Genomic DNA, 23,355 nt, shown 5'->3' with positions numbered 1-23,355 from the left:
TATCATGCTGTGATAGTACATTGCAGTTGGATGGCTTGCCTTCCACCTTGGAGATTAGGAGGGTATATGACCAGCATACTATGTAATGATGATACTGTGTACTTGGCAGATTGATCTAGACTATGAGTAAAGCAGTATTGCAGAGTTAAAAAGCTTACTATAACTCTCTCTTTCTTTTAGTCATGAGTACTAGATGAACTTTGTAAAAAGAGTTTATACTAGTCAGCTACCGCATGCAGCAGATGGAATACATCATCTGCTAGATACAGTATATGCAGATGCTTAACCCTGGAACACCATAATAAATTATGGCATAGATGAGCCCATTATGATGTACAGTACTATGCTCAACAAGCATAAATTACAGCTCTTTCTTCTCTTCATGAAATCGACTTTGCAATTCAGCAACAACAATATTTAAGCCACCAGCAACATTATTACCTAAATACATCTCTACAAATCACGGTATCTTCTTTCATCTTCCGTCTTCATTCAGATTTATTAGGCTCTTTCTAATAATTGATATAGATGGCTGAAAATACCGCTCGTGGGCAACTTGTCTGTGATAATAATAGGAATCTTAGGGGAAACTATATCCTGCCTGATGGTACCCCGAGGTCCTTTACTGGACGGCTTTACTCTGCTGTTCCAGCATTCCGTGTGTCCAACAGCACACTTCAATACCAAAACCCTCCAACCGGTACAGAATATATTATGCCAGAATCAGCAGCTGGTCCATACGAGGTAAAGGTCCAATTGAACAATGGTGAGGTTCTTAGTGGAAATGTTGACCCACCATTTGATATGCGTTATGATATTCAGGGAGAGGGAACTTGGTCTAACATAGTTTAACTGTACATGTAATTACCATGGTATGGATGCTGTTCAACACAGCTGACTTGAAGGGAAGAGTTAATAGTATGAGCACTGCTTCCCAAGCAGATGCAAAGTTTTTAACTTCTACTTACATGCAATGTACATTTTATGTAGTCGACAACACTATTACAGCTCAATGACAATTGAGCTGATACTGAAAATGGCTCCGGGCTGGTAAAGGAGGCAGGCTTGCCCAGCGCCTCAACCTAAGTGGGTTGAACAGTTTTAAGCTGCTGCTAAGCAACATCTGAGGGAAGAAAATTGCTGTCCGTCCCCATTGTGGAAGGTACCATTTGAAGTACCTGGGGGAGCCGGAACTGATACACTGCTCATTCTGCCATTCTCGATGGAAATGGCCAATTTGAGGAGCATTTCGGAATGATGGCTAGTCCGGAATGGGTTGAAGAAGACATTGTGAAAGGAATATTTATTGCCGAAAACCTTGGCCATGCCCCTAACATCTTGTGAGACTGAGAAGACAGTATACTCCACTTACGGGCGTGAAACATAATCAATTAGTGCAGGATGGTTTGACTAGAGCAGAGCTCCGATATGAGAGGAATCAAAAAGAGTAAGTCTACCGAGTAAGAAATCTCAGTCTGTGTCTGTCGCACGCCATCTTCGGAGGCAGTATATACTTCAGCATAGCCAGGTTCTGACCCATACATCAAAGGTTCACAACGGCTTTCCAGGGTCTGATTCGGATAATACATTCAATTAAGACATGCTTTCGGATTGTGTTCAGTACAAGCATGAACAAAAGCATGGGAATATCGGAAAATAGGCGTCTTGGTTCGAGGGCCAAGTAACAGCCAGGCTTGCAAGCCCAGAGCATCGAAAGGCCCAGATAGATGCCCCTTAGCTTCTTTCACAAACGTGAAATTATCGTCCAGGGATGTTCAACATGGCTCAGAGTCAAGCGTCCAGTCTATTAGTCTCCTCTCCTCTTTTTCCTTCATCTTCTTCTGCACAATGTCTTCTATCTCTTGCCTCTCTTCCGCAGTCAGTAATTGGAGACGATCGTCGAGGGCCCCCTCGCCAAAGAATCTTCTATCAATCTTCGCCCAATATATCATGTCGAAAGCCCAACTTCTCCTGGCTGCATAGTTAACCCAGAAATCTCCGCTCTCCCAGCTGTCCCTCATATATGTCGAGAGACGGTGTTCTTCGGTCAACAGTCCACGCTCGATTGCCACTTTCTCTCTCTCTTCCAGGACCCTTAGAAAGGTCTCCAGGCGTGTCTCATAAACCTTTGTCCAGTCATCCAACCCTTCCGGCCAGTATTCGGGCAGTTCCAGCAGAAGCCAGAACGGTGCGCTGTAGGCGAATTCAAGTGGTGCTGCATAGGTATATTCCCAATCTATTGCCCCAGCGACTTTGAACTCTGCATTGGTCAGAACATTTGCAGGGCGAAAGTCATCGCAGAATAACTTGAACGGGCCTCTGTCGTTGTACTTGCAGAACCGGCCCTCCCTTGCAAGTTTCCGGAATAGGAACCTTGCGATACACTTTGTTCTGCAGTCCTCTGGTGAGTCGACGGCATCGTTACGCTGAGTAACCAGGTGTGCCATGTGCATATCAGCAAGGGCCCGGTAGTAGGATGACGATGTCGTAAAAGGACCGTCGGGGAGAAGATGGTGGGGAAAGTTTCCCACTTGGACGAGTTCATTCATGTTTAACGTCAATGGACGGTGTTTCACAACCCACAGGTCATCAAAGTCATCATCCTCGTTTGCTCTGGCTATACAGCCGATTTCGGTGAACGTGTGCTTCGACAGCTGAAGCGTGATATCGGCCATTTGACCGTAAGCAAACACTAGCCGTTCCTCCGAGATCTGGGGATCCAGAATTGGTCGTTCATCGTCTGGGATTCCTGGTGTATTGAGCGCGTCAACGAGGTCGTATTCGTGGTCGATATACTCCATGATAAGGAACGGCCCTAGTTCATCTGGACTCTCCTTGGCCATGCCATAGTGAAGAATATGGGGCACTGGGATAGACGTATGGAACTCGAGAAAACGCATCACGGACACTTCTCGTTGGATTTTTTCTTCCGGAAACATCGACCTGCCATAGCAAGGGATTCGCATAACAGCTGAACCGCCATCGACAAACTTCAAACGCACCCAGACATTAAAAGCGCCTCGGCCAGGTGTAAGAAGGGTGTCAGGAACACCGCCTCTCCATTTATCGATCAGGTTTCCTACGGCGATTAGATTTTCCCGTTTCAGCAGCTTCTCCTTTTTCCAGGTATCGAAACGCTTGTCACTTTGCTCCCATGCTACATCGTCGAAATCCATACACTTTTCGGTAAGAATGGGGGACGACATGATAACAAAGCAGTGAGGGGATGCAAGAGATGACAAGTTGTCCGATCTGGTGGGAAAATGGGAAGGCAGTCGCAGCAGAGATGCTAATTTAAAGCCTGTTTACCTTCCTGGCTGTATGGGGGAGGAGAGGGCGCCAAACTGACCAGTCAGATTATAGAACCGCAAATGTCCTTAGAGAGGCGGTGAAATTTCACGTGATAGAAAACAGCGTAGACTTTTGACTTGATTGGCTGTCCCGCGATGGGGAGCCGCTGCATAGCCGCAGCATATGTACCTATATTTAAAAGTAGCTCAAGCGGCAACCAACACAGAGAAGGGCCAATAATACTTGGAGTACAGAAAAGACATCTATTAAAAGGCTTCGCAGACAACTACTTTAGTAAAGCACATAATGTTCTAGTGTTCATTAGCAACATGGTATTGGTTGTGTGATTGCTTCATGTTTAGGCATATGCTTGAGTTACAGATACAAGTGACCTTCTATTGGATACTTTAGCATTCTAGTTTTGATTAAGCGCCAACTGGTACAGTTGCCAGCATGCCAAATCCAGGTAGCTTTTAGAACTGATGACAGGGACTCATAGAATATTCCGCTTTGATTCGATGCCATATTCTAGGGCACAGTGATCCGCTGGATGGTGTGACAGGCAGAGGTGAATACTAGGGACGCTATAAAACAGATGATCCTCTCACTCAAACAACACAATCATAATCATCAGTTATCTCTTTTTTGAACTGTGGGTTATCCATCATCCTATGAAGCCATTTTTCTCATCCTCTTAACCAAAGCCTCGAAACATAAGGTATCTAGGGTCTATAAGGAGCTTTCCGCGCCAATCCAACTATACTTCTTCTTCTCCACATATCCCTTCCGTTGTGGTGAGAGTTCCCGCCAAACTCGCTTTTCTGAATCCTTTTCCTAAGTGAATTTGAGAAACTACTAGAAATTCAATCCGACATCACCGGCCCGGAACCCTGACGTTATGTCCCGCGAGGAAACCAGGTTCAATCTGGATATCTCCAGCGACACGGCGAAAGAAGCCAGGCAGCGCGGAAGAACTTCCCAGAAATCCCGTGGAATACATCCCAGTAGCGGAAACCTTGATGAGATGAAGCTTGCTGGCCCCGCTGAGGAGGAGCTTATGATCAATGCGGGCAGGGAATCTCAGAAGAAAAAGGAGCAGAACCGAAAGTGAGAGCTCCGAGTGTGGCTGAGCGGAGCTCGGCTCAGATTCGGGCTACTCAACGACTTGAAGGCTTGGGAGGATAGCAGAAGTGTTCTCTTTGTGTTTCTTGTTAATGCTTAGTGGAATTTATTGTTAGTCGTCCAATGTGACTGAAATATCACTAACCAGTGCATAACTACAATATACCTCAACTAAGGTTTCTAAGATGCCTATTTTAGTGCACAGGGGCAGGAGTGTTCTGTATCTAACTTTCGTTATATATATAGTTGCTCCTCAGGTTAAAAGAACCAACGCTATCGCTAGGGCCCTTGCAAAATGCAAAGGAGTATGCCCTTTTCTATCTACCACAGACAACTACGCCCCTTGGCTTGCACTTATAGTACTAGCGGTTTAGCAACTCTAATATCTTTGCTTAATTATTACCTCTCTCTTTACCACTTTACCTGCAGTCAACCTTTCCAGAGTCTGAACTTTGGTGATTGGCAAGGCGTGAGCGAGGGTACCTACTCATCGCCAGTTATCAGTTATCCAATCAGAGTTAGACACCCTGCAGATAATAAAAACAAGCATCCTATTGAATTATAATACCACTAGGCCAAAAGGGTGTCCGGACATGGTCCTCAATTCATCAGTCTAGGGTCTTATATCCATAGTCATAGTGGTATTATATTTTAACACATCCCACCCTGTGAACCTCTTCTCTTTCCTGCCTCTTGCACTTCCGTACTTTCTCTAATACCACCCGGCTTACAATGAAATTATCGTTAATCCCCCGCTGCTTCCTGCCAGATTTTACATGGGCAGACCGCATCTCACCCGTCATTACTGACCAAATACCTGCAACTCCACGCCCAACGCATCCACTGCTACGCCGATTCTGGGGCATCGTCCATAAATATCTTAGACGATTTTCTCGATCTTATTGCAGCTGGGTCGGGGCTACCTACAACAACCAAATTGCTCAGCTTCCATTTGGGCTGATCCTGAAGTGGTCCGATGGTACTCGGATAGAGGAAGTGTTGACCATGCAGGTCACCAGAAGAGCGGGTTTTCCAGTTCCCAGGGTCATCTGCTATGGGGAACACCCAGATACCGCGCATGCACCAGTATCAATTCTTATGACTCGCGTCCCTGGCGATGAGCTTGGCCGAGTATACAAAACGCTTAGCGAGACGGACCGGAACTCGATCCTACAGCAATTAAAGGGCTATCTAGAGGCGATGCGGAGATGGCGAAACCCCTGGGGCGGTAACAGAATGTGCTCTCTCTTAGGCACTGCAGTCAGGAGTGTCCGCATACCCAATCATCTCGCTGGTCCATTTGAGACGGAACAGGAGTTCAACGAGTATCTTCTGAGCCCGGCTTGGGCGGGTGGTTTCCAATCAGAATCGGAGTACAAGAATGCACTCGATCGCGCAAAGAAAATGGGGGAGATGTCTCACCGCATTGTTTTTACGCACGGCGACCTGGCGCACCATAATATCATGGTACAGGGCGGGCGGATCACTGGATTTCTGGACTGGGAGGCCGCAGGCTGGTACCCTGATTATTGGGATTTTACCACGCCTTTGAGGTTTGCTACACCTGATTCGTGGTGGTATGGCTTCCTGATGGAACTGGGGGGAGCCTCGTACTTGGCCGAGTTGGATTGTGAACGCGCATTGACGTCTTTGACAAGCGCCTCCTATTACTGGTGATCTATAACTAGTTCATGATGATGTGTACTGGCCCCTCGTAGGCCCGTGCGATGTATGTAGTGCTTGATAAAAAGGCAAGATCAACTCTTCCGGGCTAAAGGAACATTGCCAGTTTAACTTGCCAGTTCGTCTTGCCCCTTCAACATGCTCATTAATTCCATGAATGATGAGGTCTATGAAGTTTCTGCTTATGGCATATCCGCTGTAACAATAAATGCGTCCAACTGTTAGCCAGCCCTGCCACAAGTATCTTATAGTTAGCGATTAGCCGTTTTCAATGAGACAATAGAGAGAATACCTTGTCATTCACAATCCGCACAATGAAGAGGCTGCTATGGGCCTTGGCTGATCATTGTTGTGAGCACCCATCGCATTGGCATTACCCCAGTTCTTAACTTCATTCTCCAGCGCTACTAAGCTGTCACATTTCAGGATGACCTTTCCGTCAATGGGCTTCTGGAGAAGAGCCAGAACGCGTAGCAACCAAACACGACAGGTGATGGCTAGAGTGTTTAACTGGCTGTCGTATGTTGTTATGGTCCGGTCCAAGTGTCCCTCCCATCCTGCAGGGACATCGGCGATCCTGAAAAGACCCACGAGGAGAAATGATTTGAGAACTCCCGCAGTATGCCCGTGATCGGGGATCCAACCACTGCCTTGCTGCTTGACATGGTATTTTGTGCCACCGCTGTCAGGATGACGGTGAAAGTAGAGGGCCCAGTGGAAATCGTTTGGAATTGGAGGACTATTCCTTATAAATAGAATAATATAGAGCCCGTTGACCTTGAGGTCCGACAGAGACATGGCTGGATGCGGATTGCGATAACAAATAATAATAACAATAAAAGTAATTGCCCTTTGCAAGTCGCTTCTGATATTACCGAGCACTTGCTTGAGATACCACTCCCACTTTATAGGTTGGGCTCATTGCGCTCCCCTTGCTGACTCCGGGCCTCGTGAGCGACAAGGAGCGGTTTCCCTAAATTATATCCCATATGTATGGTATCCAATGGCTTTAGCCAAGCGTATAAACTTTGGGCTGCGCCTAGGTTACAACGCCGTTCCAGCGCTTCATGTGTGAGGAGGTCAGGTCAGACAATTGACATGTTCAGCCCAACCTTTCCATATGGAGCGCTAATCTGAAACGCGACCATGAGGGCACGATATTTGCATCATTGCTTGTATGCCTCTCCCAATCACTATCAAGCAAATGAGGTAAACTCTTTTGCCGCCGGCGAGGGCTGTGCTTTTGATATTGGAACAAGTCGGTTACGCTTGTCGGGATCCCGTTCCTTGTCCCAGCACCTAAACGCGCTTCTTTTTCCAATGGCTCTTTTCCAACCTATCAATACCCCCCTTGAAGAATGAATGCGCCGGCGTTGTTAGTGGTCCTCCAGCAATCTGAACCAGATATAATACTGAGCATACAAACAGCGATTGGCAAAACATCTAACCCAGCAAAGAAAGGTTTCCGGCTTCTCCAATCGAACGCCATACCCTGATGAGGCTTACGTCCTTGGATTATCCCCTATCCCACAGTCAGTTGCTGGGAGTCTGGCTGCGGGTTGCATCGTCCTCCTACTTTGCGGATCGGGTGGATTGGATATATGGGTTACCAGTCGAAACCCGGGTTAGAATAAAGGAAGCTTCTGCATTATATAGAGTTCTTATGAAACATAAGAAGAAGAGTCTCCGAGAGAGTTAGAAAGTGACCTTAAGCTCGAAGAGACAGGCTACATATAGCGAAGCCCCAAGCCGTAATCTAACGGGGAAATACACAATCTCCACCAGGAGACATCGATGCACTTGGAGTCTGACCAGCAATAGGCGAGGAGAGCACAAGAACGAGACGGACGAAATAATCAAGAATGCCTTTTGACAGGGAACATTAGCATCGGCAAAGCATGCATATATCCCCAGGTCTACCTCTGACGTCCAGTGACCTATTACTGCGACGAGCTAGGAGATAATATACATGGGCTCTTAGGTGAAGAGGAAGAATGATTAATTTGTCGCTTTAGCCCTATTCCATTACAGTATACCGCTGCAGAAGCGATCTGGCATATCCATTTGTATCAGTACATCACCACATCCAGTAAGCACTCCAGGACTATTAAAGCACCGTATCAACCGTCACTAGTGGACGCATGAAAGCATCCTCTCAAAAGGTATATAAACTGGTATATTCGTCAGACTGCAGCTTACAGGAAACTTTTAACTGCACTAACACTCGTCCAGGTTCTTCCACCTATCTCCTATGCAGTCCTTTTCTCGTCCACGTGTGTCATACTGTAGAGAATCTGCAGAAGTGGTATGGGGAAATCTGACTGTCAAACTCTCTGGACGAATTCTCCTTCATCGTCCTCAATGGAAACCGAAATAACCGAGTCCAGCTGGGATAGAGCATGCATCAGACTATCTGGACCTCTAGAGCCATCTACCGTCAGATGGATGTCAAAGATCCGCTCGAGCCTCTCAATATGTGCCGCAGGTGTCTTTGGTGTCCTAGGAAAATTTGAAATCGACGGATGTCTGTCGTCTGCCGCAGCCCCGTTACTGCCGGCTTGATTAACAAGCACCTCTTCMAGTCGGGTTATCACCCGTATGTGAAACCCTGCCTCCATCATATTTATGAGCAGGGTTTGCAACCCATCAGCCCCGGTCCGGTAGCGGATCACAGCCGAGATCTCCATGGTATCCGTCCGCTCGAGGTATTGCCGCAGAACATGCATCACGTTTGGATAGACGAGTACAGCGACGAAATACAACGCGGTGGAAACGCTTGCTAATCTGAGCAGTCCAGCGCCGCAAGCAGCCCCAACCGCTGCACTCAGCCAAACACCGGCGGCAGTCGTCAGACCTCGGATCTCGTTGCGCTGTTTGAAGATGATCCCTCCCCCTATGAACCCAATCCCGGACACGATCTGGGCTGCGATCCGGCTGGGATCCAGCACCACCAGCCCTTTATCCAGGACATCAAATGACCCCAGTTTCGAGATCAGCATGAACAAGGCAGCGCCTATCCCGACCAGTGTATTCGTGCGCAGCCCCGCGCTTTTGTGTTTCCATTCTCGTTCAATTCCGATTATGGACGACAGTCCCGTGGCTACCAGTAACTGTCCCACCTGTGTCCATGCCTGCTGGTCGCCTTGATCAAAGGGGTAACTCATATTCGAACTGTGGTTACATATCCGTCAATCTTTCGTTTCTCCAAGTTAGGAACGATAATCAAGGTTTGCAGGCGGTACTGACATTACCTTAGTGAAAGACAGTGTGTTCTTCAAGCTGTCTCTTGTGCCGTTGCTGGGATTTATGTGTGTCCGGAGGCAAACCCAATATCACCGCAATATGAATTAGCCACCCTGATGTAACCCAAGTACTGTCTTCGTCGTCCACTCAAACTCTGGCCGGGGAAGCCAGAAGTCTTTAATATATAGTTGTTGAAGCTGCAAGGCTCCGTTCGGACTCTGAGCGCATTACGTCAGAATTGTATGGTGCTCGGGAGCGCTCCAGAAAACGAACCACAGTCATTTAAGATCCTCGGTTTGTTCCATATTTGCGCTCGTAACGACGTCATGTGAAAATACAATGGCCGGATGAGAGGACCCGGGTATGTGAAAAGGCGTCCCTGCGGCTTGTCATCTTCTCGCAGTTTCAGCTCACCACAATTTCAAATCTGATCTTATTTCTTGAGGAATCGGCCCAACGAGGGCTTTGGCAGCTCAAGCTCTGTTAGCTAGAACCTTTGAAATAGGCTCGTTAGGCTCCGGAACCACTAAATAGAGCTCGGAGGCTTGTCTAGAGCTCCACTACAAGTGGGACATAGTCGGGCATAGTTAAGAGTTTATTAGCTCATAAGTATAACAAATACTGAGACACTAAGGTCTTGCTATAGCCAACAATGCATGTTCCTCGGATAAATTATATATAAGTGAAAGATGTCCAGGAGCCAAATCGCGAAGACAATGCCTAGCCCCAAACGGTGTACACGGGTACTGGCCAAAGAAATCTGTATTATTAAGTAACTAGCAGAGCAGTCAGGAAGAAATATCACTATATAAGGCTGATCAGTTCAAAGAAACCGACCGTCCGCCTCAAATCCTCGCGAGACGACCAGCGGATTCGCGGATATGGTCTCTAACATTATGAGTTCAAGTCACAAAATATACATATGAAGAAGACAGTTACCTAAGGTGCCGTTGCACAGGTATCACCATTTGGAGGCTGAATGCAACCCAAATAGCAGAAAGTACTTAGTTGCAGGCCACCGTTGGAATCTTTGCATTTGAAGAGCGCATCGTCCGGTTTAACAAGGGCATCCAGGTTGCCCATGATGACAACCGACATGAGCTCCTGAGTTGAGTATCCTTCGATTGCAGATTTAGCAAGAGGATCAGACAGCTAGTCTTCCGATTCAGCAGGTCTGTGTCTGTACGTACCATGATACTGCTCCAGAGTTTTGCCACAGTATAGCAGGCCCTCTTTGCATGCATTCGTGAAGGACAGGGCACCAGGAAGTAAGCTAGCGCAAGCGAGAAGAGTGACGGGCAGCTTCATGGTGCGGTGGAGTAAATAGTAGCCTATGACCTGGAATAGTACGAAAATCGAGTGAGACATGAAGACTGGGCTTAGTCCACTGGCTCTTATACTCCTTAGTCTTGGGGCCCCAGAAACGGTACTATCCGCAAGGGATGCATTCCAGAGCGGAGCCAACAATGTCTTGTTTGCGAATGGGCCAGTGAAGTTACACGGAATGTTCCGAGACACGAGAATGCTACTCCTGTTAACATCCAAAAGAAACAGCTGGTTGTACTGTGGGGACTGGGGCATACAATGGTCAATTCAAATAACCCAACCACCTTCATGCGCTCGCAACTTTGGCTCTTACTACTTCTATTACATCCCACGATTCACATAAGGAGACTGAAGTGGTCTCACCGAAAGCCGGAGCGTTGTCGAAACATAATAATGTCTCAATTCTTCGGACGGCCTTACCGTGAAGCATTTGGCAGGCTTTGCTGGCTCATCGACCCGGCCGTCTCCCTGAGTCATTCAGTCATAATGCTCGAATCTCGATCCGTATCATGTTTCCAGACAGCACTTTGTCGATTAGCCCGGTACCTGTCATAAAATTCCCGCACCCTTGGGACATCCCTTGAGCTGCTCGAAGGTGTTCGAAGCGTCTAGACCAGATGGTTATCTCAACAGGGTCGCCAGGCTCACGAGAAGAAATCACAAAATCGAATGCTTCTGTCTAGATAACGCTTAAGCGGAGGTCATCTGATTCTTCTAATGGATGAAAATAGAAGGTCTCTTTGATAGATTGCAGTGTAGCGAACTCTGCACTAGTACCACCAAGTCAGCTATAACTCTTTACTATTACACCTTCTTTTCACTTATCCAGCATGAGGTCGCTACCTGGCACATTCAGAACTTCAATTAAAGAAGGGGGTTGATGGTGGCAGTTCAAGAATGAGACAGAATACATGTTAGGATTCCTCCCCACATACTGTATCAGGCGACCCAGTAGCCTTATCTTTCTACATTATTATATCATGACACTCTCAGGTCTACTAAACAGGGATAGCATATATGCAACTGAGGCTAGGATGGACTTCTTGGTTGCAAATCTATATTCCCTCAGGACTTCCAGGGCAAACCCCGACATACCAAGTTAAGCCTTATTACGGGTTTCGATTAGATATTTCAGCCTGGATAGACTGAATTTTATCTTAATACTCCGGGAATTTCTAACGATATTCCTTACTTTTCTGTCTAATAAGCAAAACAGGCTGGAATCGTAGCCTGGGCCCAGTATGGGCTCCTACCCCTAGCTCCAGGCCCAACTCATAGCAGCTTTAGACTACAATGGATACGTTCTTCAGGCTAGTCACTTAAGATAGTATATGAGTACATACATATGTTACAAAACAGCAGAATATATCCACAATCCTTTATTACTATCGTTTACCATATAATTCGATAGCTGAGAGTGTATAAGAGGTGTAAGCCAGCCTTGTCCTTTGCACTAGCCATGGTTCGAGGATTTGGCCTGAAATGCCAATGATCAGGAGCAGGAAATAACGAATGCAGCCAGAGAGTTTGCTGAAGCAGCTGACCCTGCATTAGCCTAACCAGACCATGCTCGGTGCCTTGTATGGTCAGTCGACGGAGGAACTGCCGGGATAGTGTTCCTTGTGCCATGCTGCCGCCTCATTCCCTGCTATACGTCCAAACACCACGCACTCCAGGAGGGACGACCCTCCCAGGCGGTTCTGGCCATGGACACCGCCGGTCACTTCCCCTGCAGCCCACAGCCCTTCTATCGGGGTCCCTTTTGCCCCTATCACCCTGCTATGCTCATCAATCACCACTCCTCCCATCGTAAAATGAATGACAGGCGTCACCTGTCCGGTATAAACCACGTGCTCCGGCATTACTTCAGTCAATTTCCAATGGCCAAAGGATTTACGACCGAATGGATCCTTTTTCTGGCCGGACACAACATCCCCATACTCCTGGAGGGTCTTCACCGCGGTCAATCCAAGCTCCCCGACTGTCATCTTCTGCATGAGCCCCTTCCCGACGTAAAAATCCATATGCGAGCCCGCGGCCGCTGCGGCACTTTCATCAAGTATAAGGGTCACATCCCACTGGCGCGTAGACGTCTCCATCCGACAGGTCGACTGCAGAATCGCGTCAACGACATGTTGACGGGTCTCCAGCTCATTCACGAACCGGCTTCCATCGCCATTGAGTAGAATTCCGCCCTCACCGCGGAGCATCTCCGCCGCCAGGATCTTGACCAGTGCAGCCGGATCCTTGGGGTCCACGAACCCAGTCGGATGAACCTGCACGCAGTCCATATCCACGACTGACGCACCCACCGCCTCGAGAATCGGCTGCGTGCCTTCCCTCTTCTCATTCGTCGACGGGAAATTAGCCAGATCAGGCCGATACCGCGCTAGCATACCCCTGGAATCACCCGCAAACCCGCCGGTAGCAAAAATTACTGGTCCATTGAGCGTGTGCTTCTCCGTCTGCCCCTTGCCCTTCTGTCCACCTTCACCCTCGACAGTCACATACTCCACCCCCTTAACGCACCCCCCCTCCTTTACCACCCGCGTAACTCTAGCCCCGCTCCGCAGGCTAAACAGCTCCTCCCCCTTCAACTGCCCCAGCAACGCCCCCACAATCGAAAAACCGGGCGGATCCCGCCCCGCCCCCCGGTGCGTCCGCGGGAAGCTATGCCCCCCCAACTGCGCAACTCTACTCAGGTCAACCCCCTTCTGATCAACAAGCCAGTGCACCGCTTCCGCGGAGCGATCCGCAAGCGTGGAAATAAGCTTCTCTCTCCGGGTGCACTCGTCACCACTTGCCTGGTTGAATGCGTCACCGGCGGACTTGAGCGTGTCTTGGAAGAAGATATCCGCCTTGTCGTCGTTGTCTTGGAACCTTGTTCCGGCGCCATTGATCCCCGACGAGGCTTTGATGGAGTTGCCGCCTGGTTTGGGGGCGCGGTCGAGCATCTGGACCGGGATGTGGTGTGATATGAGGGTGCTGGCGGCGGAGAGGCCGGCTAGGCCGGAGCCGACGATTATTACCGGGGGTGGAGTTGCCATCTTTAGCATTTATTTCAGTGGATTGAGTTTGTGTTTGTTTGGGAGTGTGTACGTATATGAATAAGTATAGGTACGGAGGGTGAGATCAGGCAATGGTGGGCTGATCGGTATCCGACGATTCCATGACGCTGACATCACGCGGCATAATTTTATGCTGCTATCAGCCTACTTCACCACCTACCCTGAAACGCTAACATGGAGAGACATCCAGCGGAAGAGAATTATGGAATTCTTCTTGCTAGTATGATTTCTGCCGACTGGATTATGTGCCTTTCGAGGTTCGGAATACTGAACAATTGGACCCCAGGTTTCTGTCATATATGGCAGAAGCTGACTGCTAGGAGCACTGTGAAAGTCAACAGTCTCCCTTCAAGCACAAGGGAGCAGTATGAGACCTCAGATATAGGTCATGGATTGAACGACGATTATATTGGACGGTCACAGCCACTAACTGGACGTATGCGTCGCTTCGACATCCCACGAGCTAAATAATTATCGCCGGGACCCCAACGGCTATGACCTGATAGACATGCGAGTATGGTAGATAGCTGCGGGTCTTCACCTCCCAAACACATATCTGTCAACTTCGGTGTCTTCTGTTAGTTTGCACTGATGAACGCACTGCGCTGCAGCTCATGACTCGGCGGACAGTGATAGACACATGGAATGTCACAGGTGTCAATTAACCACGGCAGAATTGGATGGTAAACTTCCACTCCGTCTGCCGAAGAAAACAGTGTGATGTCAATATCATGATTCGGGGATATACTGGACTACTCCGGGTCCAGGCTTGATATTATCAGCCGAGTCATTGGACTTTGCTTGGTTATTGAGTCGGTACATATCAACCCGATAGGTCAAAATTTCACAAATGTCCCCATACTCCACTTCTTCTTTGGGCGAGTACCTCTCCTAGGCGTGCCCACAATGGCTAAATCCGCGAGGACCAGTCTCATAGCGCAGAAGCTTTCAAGAATTAAATTAAACTCTCCCATTCGAGGCTAATTACCCCGCGCGCAGACACCCCACAGGAGCCAAACGCAAGCGAATTAGCCTTCAGTCGGGGAACTCGGAAGGAAGCCGGCCCATCTCCACCGGACAACGGGGTATTTAGCCTACCCCTCGTCCGGACTGTAGGGCAAGCTCACTGACACCCAGACCAGCAACAGAATGGAAGCCGAGGCATCGGTGCAAGACGATCGCCCTGCCTGTCGCGCATGTCGCAAGCGGAAACTCCGCTGCTCGCGCGAAGTCCCGCTCTGTGCGCATTGTCGGAGGATTGGTAGTTCCCTATCCCTATCCTCATTGGAAGCTCACGTGCTAAGGGGTATAGGGACGACGTGCGTGTATGATGGGGAGCGAGAGAAACCGGGTCTTAAGGCTGGAGCGGTGGAGGCGTTGAGGAGACGGGTTGGTAGGTAATTTCTTGGTCTGTAGGTTCCATCTGACGGCGGGTAGAGGCGCTGGAGGATGCCGTGTTCCACCAGGAACGACCTGAAGAGCATAGACCAGTGTCTGATAGTAATGCGGTGGCTACTGCACTGCGAGAGGGAATGGAGCTGCTGCTCGGACAGCTGCAGCAGCAACAACCTCATACCCGCAAACGACCATGCGAGGACTTGGTGTCTGATGTGCCGCGCTCACCATCTAACAAACGGAGACGGTTCGATGGTACCCTAATTGAGCCTGATGAGTTCTCCGATCTTTTCTCAAGTCTACCTCCGCCAGCCGTCCTAGAGGCCGTGGTCGATGCATATTTCGCTCTTGTACAACCCTGGATCCCGATCTTCCACGAAAAGAGATTCCGGCGGCGGCTAAGGAGCCCGGACAGGTCTCGCCTGGAGGTTGTGCTGCATGCGATGGTGGTTGCGATGCTCAAGCACGTCGATCAATCTGTGCTTCCGGCGGATCTGAAAGATATCGAAGCTGTGTGTGAACGGTCCCGGAAGATCGTCGTGCTGACAGCAATGGATGATCTTTACGTGGAGAATTTGCAGGCATTGATTATCATCTGCTTTGAGGATGTATGCTTTATTCCCTATACTACTTGCACAAACTGACGGTGTAGATTGGATCCGGGAGGGTCTCTCGAGCATGGCCGATTGTCGGGTCCTTGACGAGGACGGTCGAGTACCTCCAACTGAGTGTCGAGTCAGAGAACCACGATACAGGACGGGTCTTGCAGCCTCGACCATCCCTTCCGGTGGCTGCAGACTGGGTGGAGGAGGAAGAACGACGGCGGGTTTTCTGGACTGTTTTCAACTTAGACAGGTATGTCAATATTTTTCATGGCGTATCATTACTAACATCACAGATTCTGCTCGGTGACTACAGGGTACGTCTCCTTGACTGCAAAAGAACTCCGCTGAGAAATACAGATGGAACACGAGCCTCACCTCCAACGACGTCCACCGCCGCCTCCCCGCCGACGGCGGCCTCTGGCACAACGAGGAACCCGTCACAACCCCCTTCTTCGGCATCTGGGACCGCTCCGCCGGCAAGATCGGCACCCTCATTGCCTTCCTACCTACAGACAAGCCGTCGCCCACCGCACAAGTCGACATGTCAACCGTAGGCGCCTTCGCCTACCGCGTCGAAGCCACCGAGTCGCTAAGCCGAGTAACGACCTTCTTCCTGCAGCAGCGGATCAACCACCGCGACCGCCAGGAGATGGGAAGCTGGCTGATGCGGTTCAAGGAGCTGGATCTGCGGCTGGTCAGCTGGAAGATGTTCCTGCCGCAGAAATGGAAGGACACGAATATCTCGCGTCAGCCAACGGTCGTGACGATGGATCCGAACCTGACGCTGGCGCATATCACGCACAACACGTCCATGATCCTGCTGCATCAGCGGATTGCGTATCCGCCGCCAGAATGGTTGGAGGTGGTGAAGTTGCCGACTCTGTCCAGCGCGGAGACGTGCGAGGCGGCGGCGGCGGAGACGGCGAATATCACCGAGAAGTACCTGGGGAATTGTCCGCGGGAGGGCGTCGTGGATAGTCAGTTTGCGTTTTGCGTGTTTGTCAGTGCGAGGGTTTTACTTGGTGGGTTGCCTTCCTCGGAGATTCCGCTACTGCTAACGAACGGATAGTACATTGGAGATACTATGGCACGCCCCTGTCGTCAGATTACTGGACACTGATGAAATGCCTCGATGCCATGGCGACGCGCTGGTCCGGCCGCGTACAGGCGAGTCGTCAGAACTCGGCGGCTAGGTATTTCGGCCAGCTCAACGCCATCCACCGGGCGTGCCAAAGCGACGAGAACTTTAAGCTGGATGTTCTGGGCTACTCCAACGAGATTGAATGGACGGGGGATACCCAGCAAACAGTACCAGAAGCAGTACCTGAAAGCACAGCTGGACTGTCTCGGGTCGCCTTTACTCCAGATCTACCGCCGATGCTGCAGTCTAGTCCGGCAAGAATGAGCTACAACACAGGCAGCCCGGATGAATTGACGACAGTCACATCAATTCTGCTGGATCAGCAGTATTCGGAGATGGACCGGATTATCAGTCTAAACAATGCGTATTTCGCATCAGATGTAGCCTATAGTACATGACAAGCAAATCGTCCGAGATTTACCCCGAGCCCCGATAGATATATCGCCCCTCTTTGGCAAAGACGTAATCCTTAAATAAATATAAAATGTAATCCTTAAACATACTAAGTCTAAAGACACAAACAACGATATGCCTCCCCTCCCCAATTTCAGCAACAACCCGCTCCTCACCCGAAACGACCTCCTCCACGCAGCCCTCGCCCTCGTCCGCCCTCTCCACGCCCACTTCTCCCCCGCACACGCCTTCATCCGCCTCCCAATCTCAACAGGCGCCCACTTCGACGATGGCGCCGCCCTGCTCGAGGGATTCGCCCGCCCGCTCTGGGTCATCGCTACCCTCCTACACTCCTTATCCTTCACTTCCGACCCTACCACCATCGAAGCCATAAAAACCGCCTCCCAACCATGGATCGAGGGCATCCGCGCCGGCACAGACCCAGAGCATGAAGAATACTGGGGCACCATTGCCAATGGCGACCAGCGCATGGTCGAGGCAGAGGTCCTAGCCTGCGCGCTGCTCTTCGCGCCGGACGCCTTCTTCCACGGCCAGGATGCGACCACCCGGCGCAACATCGTTGCGTGGCTGCGCGGCATGCACGGGAAGGACATGCCGGTTAACAATTGGCGGTGGTTTCGGGTGTTTGCGAACCTGGCGCTTGTGCTTGTTGCGGGTGTTCCGTATGGTGAGGTCAAGGGGAAAATGGACGCTGATTTTGAGGTGCTGGATGGGTTTTATCTTGGGGGTGGGTGGTCGGGCGATGGGCCGTGGTTGTCTGCTGAGGAGGAGATAAGGGAAAGGGAGGAGAGTATGCGCACTGGGCGATGGGATGCCGTAGGGTGTGGGCGCCAGGCGGATTACTATTCTGGGAGTTTTGCGATCCAGTTTAGTCAGTTGCTTTTTGTCAAGTTTGCGAGCCATTTGGACCCCGAGCGGGCGGAGAGGTACCGGGTCCAGGCGAGGGAGTTTGGGGGGAGTTTTTGGTGGTATTTTGACAGTGATGGTACGTCTCGTTGTTTCTGTATAGTTGTGAAGAGCTGAAGCTGACGTGAGTAGGAGGCGCAATCCCCTTTGGACGCTCCCTGACCTATCGCTTTGCGTGCGGAGCGTTCTTCGCTGCACTGGCTGTCGCCGATATCCCTGATATGCCAGACCCGTTGGCTTCTCTCGGCGCAGTCAAAGGCTTCCTCCTGAGACATTTACGCTGGTGGGCGACTCACTCAACAGATATGTTCTACGCCGACGGGACGATGAACATCGGCTACTTGTATCCGTACGTCTCCCCCATAACCCCTCAGTGTTAGCTAACAAATGCAGCAACATGTACATGGCCGAAGACTACAACTCCCCCCAGTCCGTCTACTGGAGCCTCAAATCTCTCATCGTCCTTCTCCTCCCCGACTCGCATCCCTTCTGGACCACCCCAGAAGCACCCTACCCATCCATACAGCCAGCAGTTAAGATCGTCTCCGCACCACAGCAACTCCTCTGCAACCACCCATCCGGAGGCCACCACTTCCTCCTCAACCCAAGCCAATTCGTCGCCTGGCCGATGAAAGCCTCGCAGGCGAAATACTGCAAGTTCGCGTACTCGTCCGCGTTTGCGTTTAGCGTGCCCACAGGCCCATTAATACAGCAGCTCGCGCCGGATAGTACCCTTGCATTGAGCCGGGATGGGTGCGCGACCTGGGCTGTGAAGTGGAAGGCGTCGCCTGTTCGGTTTGGGACTGCTGTCGTACAGGGACAGGAGGAGAAAATCCCAGTGGCGGAGGTCAAGTGGCGGCCGTGGGTGGATGGGGAGGTCACGGTGCGGACTACGCTGGTTCCGCCGACGGATCGGTGGCCGGATTGGCATGTTAGGGTTCATCGGATTTATCGTAATAAAAATCTGGAGAGGTTGTATTTGGTTGAAGGGGGGTTTGCGATTGAGCGGGTGCCGAAGGCGAATGCGAAGACGCCTGGTCGGGAGCGGATTCTTCCTGCTCTCGAGGGTGAGGATTGGCTGGACACGGATATTGGGGTAGGGGAGGGGGTTCACGTATCAGAGGATAGTGTGCTTGTTCTGTCTGCGGCTGGGGCGAGCGGTGTCCGTGGGATAGCTTCCATGGCAAGGACGGAGCATGAGGCGCTGAAGCCGGACTCGAATACGAATCTCATGGCGCAGCGGACGTTGATTCCTGTGGTGAGGCACGAGGTTGGCTCTGAGGAAGTGGTCCTGGTGACGGCTGTCTTTGCAGTTGCAACGACACAGGACCAGAGTCAGCGGAGTCTACGGGAGAGATGGATGGACTTTCCACGGGTCGATTTAGAGGACGACACTATCACGCTGCAGTAGTCATACGAGGTATAGAATCAAACATTCATATGAGAAAGGTCAACCTTCTATAGGAGTACTGTCTATATCAATCCCAGCTTCAACAGCTGATTCCCAAACTCCAGCAGATAGTAATCCGCATACACAAGCCCATGATCACTGTACCGATCCAGATCTTTCGCATTATGGTTCGCCGTCGCATTGCGCAGAATGGCATCAAACCGCTGCCCAGACACATCCTCCACTTGCTTTCCTCCCTCCACCAACATCGCCTCCTCCCTCGAATACGAAAACTCCACCGTCTCACTCACAATCCTCATCGCCGCGTCCCTGAACCGCCGCGCGAGCCCCTCGTCGTCCCCAACCAACGCCTGCGAGAGCAACAACATCCCATTTGCGGCAAGCACGCCCGCAGAGGAATCCCGTAACGGACTCGCCTCGTCAACGGGGGCATCAAAGTCCCACAGCGGCACGTACCTGCCCACCATCCTCCCATCGATCATCTTCTCCACGCAAGCCGGCGCCCCCTCCAGCCTCGCCAGGAAGTACTCTGCCAAACCGACTGCCACATCGAGGAACTGCTGGTCCCGCGTCCAGGCGTACGTCTGCGCATACCCGGTAATCGCCCACGCCTGGCCGCGCGCCCACGTCGAGGTAGCAGAGTACCCCTGTGCAGTACGGCGCTCCTTGATTGCTCCCGTCGCGGGGTCGAAATTGACGACGTGGATGGTAGAGTAGGCCTCTTTCACTTTCCCTGCTATGTTTTCCCGGCGGAGATGGGAACTGATGAGTGTTTTCGCATGAGTGGTAGCAATGGCAGCAAGCTCCGGGCCGAGATGCGCAGCAGCGTAGAAGAGGAGGTCGAGGTTCATCATGCTGTCGATGATGACGAGGCAGTCAGTCTCTAGGGAAGTGATTTCCACGTCGGACTGGCGGAGGGCGTCCCAGCTGCGGATTGCGCCGGTGGAGGGGACGAAGCGCGAGGCGAGGCTTTGGGCGCCGGTTAGTAGGGCCTGGAGGCTGGAGGGGTTGGAGGTCAGTTCCCAGGAGCGGCGGAGGGAGGGGGCCAGGATGAAGCCTAGGTCGTGAGTGTCTGTTCGGAGGGACATGGGGTAGATGGGGGCGGTCCATTTGGTGCACAAGGTGAGGAGGTGATCTCGGACCGCTGCGATGTTTGTGCTCTTGGGGTTTTGGTTGTGCCCGAGGTATGGAAAGGTCGAGGGGTATCGGATGGCTCGTTCGAGGAGGAGATATAACAGCCCCGGGAAGAAGCCGCAGGTCCAGAAGGAGGATTCGCGGAGGATGTAGCGGCCCGTTGAGGGGCCTTTTTGAGGGACGAATTCCGGATACTCGGTTGGAGGGTCCTATAGTCAGTGTCAGTATTAGTATTTAAATGATCTTGTGGTGTGGTGATGGTACATTATTGTTTAATTCCTCGACGGCCACGCGGAAAATCTTGGCCAGCACATTTTCCGAGAAGATTTTCTCTAGAGGCTGGGATCCATTGGACTGGATTCGGTGGTGAGCTATGTCTACAGTCATTTTGCAAAATTGTCAAGGTAAGAACCGTAGGATGATGGATAACCTCTCTGATGATGCTTATGCTGCTTATCACTGCCACTATTATTATCCCTCGGAGGAATCATGCCCGAGCACATTCGCCCGCCCCGAAGCCATCAGAAACCCCAGAACAGATCGACGGTCATCGGACGATTGACTCCAGAAATGGCCCGATGTTCCCCAGATTTTCCCCGCGTCAGGTGGGTACATAAAGCAGGTCTGGCAGTTGTAGTAGTCCGTCCAACAACAATCAGTCAGGCAGTACCGACAAGATGACTCAACAAGATCGACAAGGCGAGGACAACTTTGAAGGCCTCACTCTCAAAGATGTCACTCCCAAGCGTCCTCCCTTTTACAAGGATTGGACCCTCATCAAACTCAACACCCTCCTGCTGTGTGCCCTGCTCACGCAAATCGCCTCCGGATACGACAGCAGCATGCTCAATGGCATGCAGGCCCTCCCCCAATGGAACAAATACTTTGGCAAACCAACAGGCCCGCGTCTCGGCGCCATGTCCTTTGGTCCAACCGGAGGCACACTGATCTCTGTCCTGATTTCCTCGCAGCTCTGCGAGCGCTTTGGCCGCCGGTACCCCATCTGCGGCGGCTCGCTCATCATCATCCTGGGCTCGATCCTCCAGGCCGCTGCGGTCAACTACGGCATGTTCGTGGTCTCGCGCTTCTTCGTCGGCTTCGGGCTGGGCATCGTCGCCACGGCCGCCCCGCCTCTCCTGACGGAAGTCGCCTACCCCTCCCAGCGAGGCAAGCTCGTCTCCTTTTACCTGACTACTTGGTCACTGGGCTCGCTCATCGCCGCCTGGATCACCTACGGCACGTTCAAAATGACCGACTCCAGCTGGAGCTGGCGCATCCCCAGCGTCCTACAATGCTTCTTCTCCCTCATCCAGGCCGTTCTGAGTCTCTTCGCCCCGGAATCCCCCCGCTGGCTCATCTACAACGGCCGCCGCGAGGAAGCCCTCGCCATGCTAACCAAGTACCACGCCGACGGCGACGCCTCCTCGCGCCTCGTCCGCTTCGAAATGGCCGAAATCACCGCCACACTGGAAATGGAGAAGATGCAGCGCCTCTCCCGCTGGACGGAGTGGGTCGCCACGCGAGGAAACAAGCACCGCCTGTTTTTAGCCTTGTACATCCCCGCCATGCTGCAGTGGGCCGGCAACGGCCTCACCTCATACTACCTCTCCAAAGTCCTCAACACCATCCACGTCACGAACCCGCGCACCCAGCTCATCATCAACGCCTGCCTATCCGTCTGGTCGTTCCTGACGGCCGCCTGCTTCGCGACGCTGGTCGATCGCGCAGGTCGCCGCCGGCTGTTCCTCTGCGGCATGGGCGGGATGGGCGTCTCCTACGTGATCTGGACGGTGTGCTCGGCCCTGAACCAGGAACACGGCTTCAAGGATAAGGGGTATGCGGCTGGCGTGCTGGTCATGATTTTCCTGTTCAGCGCCGCGTACCATATGTGTTCGCCCGTCGCGCCGACGTACATCATGGAGGTGGTGCCGTACTCGCTGCGCGCGAAGGCGAGCATGATGTACCAGCTCACGGGCAATCTGGCGGGGATCTACAACTCGTTTGCGAACCCCGTGGCGATGGATGCCATTACCTGGCGGTATTATATCGTCTGGTGCTGTGTGATCTGCGTGCACTTTGTGCTGATCTTTTTCTTCTTCCCGGAGACCAAGGGGAAGGGGTTGGAGGAGGTGGCGGAGATTTTTGATGGGCCGGATGCGCTTTCTGGGGTTAATGCCATGAGGCAGATGGGGTTGGATGTCCATGCTGACAAGGCTGTTGCGGTTAAGGGTGGGAGTGCAAGTGCGCATGTCGAGAGGGTTGAGGCTTAGCCAGATTATATCCAATTTTGATGCAATAGCACCCTAACTCCTCCAGCTTCAGCAAGAGTATAAGCGTCTCACAGTAATGGAAATAAAATAGCTATTCGGTCTTGAGAAAGGCTTCTTCGAGAGTGACGTTGGTTGAGCTTACCCACAGCCTGATTCCCTAGGACCTCCAGTGACTTTAACACGTAATCTTGAACTTACTATTATGCTTATCCATGCAAAAGCCTCTCCCTATCCTTGAATAACCCTTGCCTTGGACGCCACAGAGTCGACCCTCGAAGACGTATGCGGTGGCGGCAGCATCATAGGCAACCTGCAGTGGTTCCTGGAGGAGAAACGAGCCTATAGT

At 51.4% G+C, this 23,355-nt stretch overlaps 10 protein-coding genes across 10 annotated transcripts; 4 read left to right on the top strand and 6 right to left on the bottom strand.

The window, feature by feature from the left end:
• Window positions 1-1,775: 1,775 nt before the first annotated feature.
• Window positions 1,776-3,206, bottom strand: Aspvir_008078 (uncharacterized protein; the record flags this gene model as incomplete). The annotated part of the gene is made up of 1 exon (XM_043271254.1): window positions 1,776-3,206. One exon carries the CDS (start codon window positions 3,204-3,206, stop codon window positions 1,776-1,778), a length of 1,431 nt encoding a protein of 476 aa, XP_043127189.1.
• A 983-nt stretch (window positions 3,207-4,189) lies between these two features.
• On the top strand, window positions 4,190-6,090 carry Aspvir_008077 (uncharacterized protein; the record flags this gene model as incomplete). The annotated part of the gene is made up of 2 exons (XM_043271253.1): window positions 4,190-4,398; window positions 5,322-6,090. The coding sequence occupies 2 exons, from the start codon at window positions 4,190-4,192 to the stop codon at window positions 6,088-6,090; spliced, it is 978 nt and encodes a 325-aa protein (XP_043127188.1).
• Window positions 6,091-6,396: 306 nt separating this feature from the next.
• On the bottom strand, window positions 6,397-6,894 carry Aspvir_008076 (uncharacterized protein; the record flags this gene model as incomplete). Its single annotated transcript, XM_043271252.1, has 1 exon — window positions 6,397-6,894. One exon carries the CDS (start codon window positions 6,892-6,894, stop codon window positions 6,397-6,399), a length of 498 nt encoding a protein of 165 aa, XP_043127187.1.
• Window positions 6,895-8,420: 1,526 nt separating this feature from the next.
• Aspvir_008075 (MgtC/SapB family protein) lies at window positions 8,421-9,260 on the bottom strand (the record flags this gene model as incomplete). Its single annotated transcript, XM_043271251.1, has 1 exon — window positions 8,421-9,260. The coding sequence occupies one exon, from the start codon at window positions 9,258-9,260 to the stop codon at window positions 8,421-8,423; it is 840 nt and encodes a 279-aa protein (XP_043127186.1).
• A 1,018-nt stretch (window positions 9,261-10,278) lies between these two features.
• Aspvir_008074 (uncharacterized protein) lies at window positions 10,279-10,647 on the bottom strand (the record flags this gene model as incomplete). Its single annotated transcript, XM_043271250.1, has 2 exons — window positions 10,279-10,457; window positions 10,530-10,647. 2 exons carry the CDS (start codon window positions 10,645-10,647, stop codon window positions 10,279-10,281), a joined length of 297 nt encoding a protein of 98 aa, XP_043127185.1.
• Window positions 10,648-12,251: 1,604 nt separating this feature from the next.
• Window positions 12,252-13,712, bottom strand: frdA (putative FAD dependent oxidoreductase; the record flags this gene model as incomplete). The annotated part of the gene is made up of 1 exon (XM_043271249.1): window positions 12,252-13,712. One exon carries the CDS (start codon window positions 13,710-13,712, stop codon window positions 12,252-12,254), a length of 1,461 nt encoding a protein of 486 aa, XP_043127184.1.
• A 1,170-nt stretch (window positions 13,713-14,882) lies between these two features.
• Aspvir_008072 (Zn(II)2Cys6 transcription factor) lies at window positions 14,883-17,272 on the top strand (the record flags this gene model as incomplete). The annotated part of the gene is made up of 6 exons (XM_043271248.1): window positions 14,883-14,994; window positions 15,046-15,126; window positions 15,171-15,736; window positions 15,781-15,983; window positions 16,091-16,755; window positions 16,803-17,272. 6 exons carry the CDS (start codon window positions 14,883-14,885, stop codon window positions 17,270-17,272), a joined length of 2,097 nt encoding a protein of 698 aa, XP_043127183.1.
• A 130-nt stretch (window positions 17,273-17,402) lies between these two features.
• On the top strand, window positions 17,403-19,605 carry Aspvir_008071 (glycoside hydrolase family 154 protein; the record flags this gene model as incomplete). Its single annotated transcript, XM_043271247.1, has 3 exons — window positions 17,403-18,273; window positions 18,327-18,543; window positions 18,588-19,605. 3 exons carry the CDS (start codon window positions 17,403-17,405, stop codon window positions 19,603-19,605), a joined length of 2,106 nt encoding a protein of 701 aa, XP_043127182.1.
• A 62-nt stretch (window positions 19,606-19,667) lies between these two features.
• Aspvir_008070 (glycoside hydrolase family 88 protein) lies at window positions 19,668-21,126 on the bottom strand (the record flags this gene model as incomplete). Its single annotated transcript, XM_043271246.1, has 2 exons — window positions 19,668-20,948; window positions 21,004-21,126. The coding sequence occupies 2 exons, from the start codon at window positions 21,124-21,126 to the stop codon at window positions 19,668-19,670; spliced, it is 1,404 nt and encodes a 467-aa protein (XP_043127181.1).
• A 290-nt stretch (window positions 21,127-21,416) lies between these two features.
• Window positions 21,417-23,009, top strand: Aspvir_008069 (hexose transporter protein; the record flags this gene model as incomplete). The annotated part of the gene is made up of 1 exon (XM_043271245.1): window positions 21,417-23,009. One exon carries the CDS (start codon window positions 21,417-21,419, stop codon window positions 23,007-23,009), a length of 1,593 nt encoding a protein of 530 aa, XP_043127180.1.
• Window positions 23,010-23,355: the final 346 nt, after the last annotated feature.

This window comes from Aspergillus viridinutans (genome assembly GCF_018404265.1).
Source record: "Aspergillus viridinutans IFM 47045 DNA, scaffold_6, whole genome shotgun sequence".
NCBI classification, from domain to species: Eukaryota; Fungi; Ascomycota; class Eurotiomycetes; order Eurotiales; family Aspergillaceae; genus Aspergillus; species Aspergillus viridinutans.
Note: the sequence above shows the minus strand (reverse complement) of the source record. Positions and strands in the feature narration are given on the sequence as shown.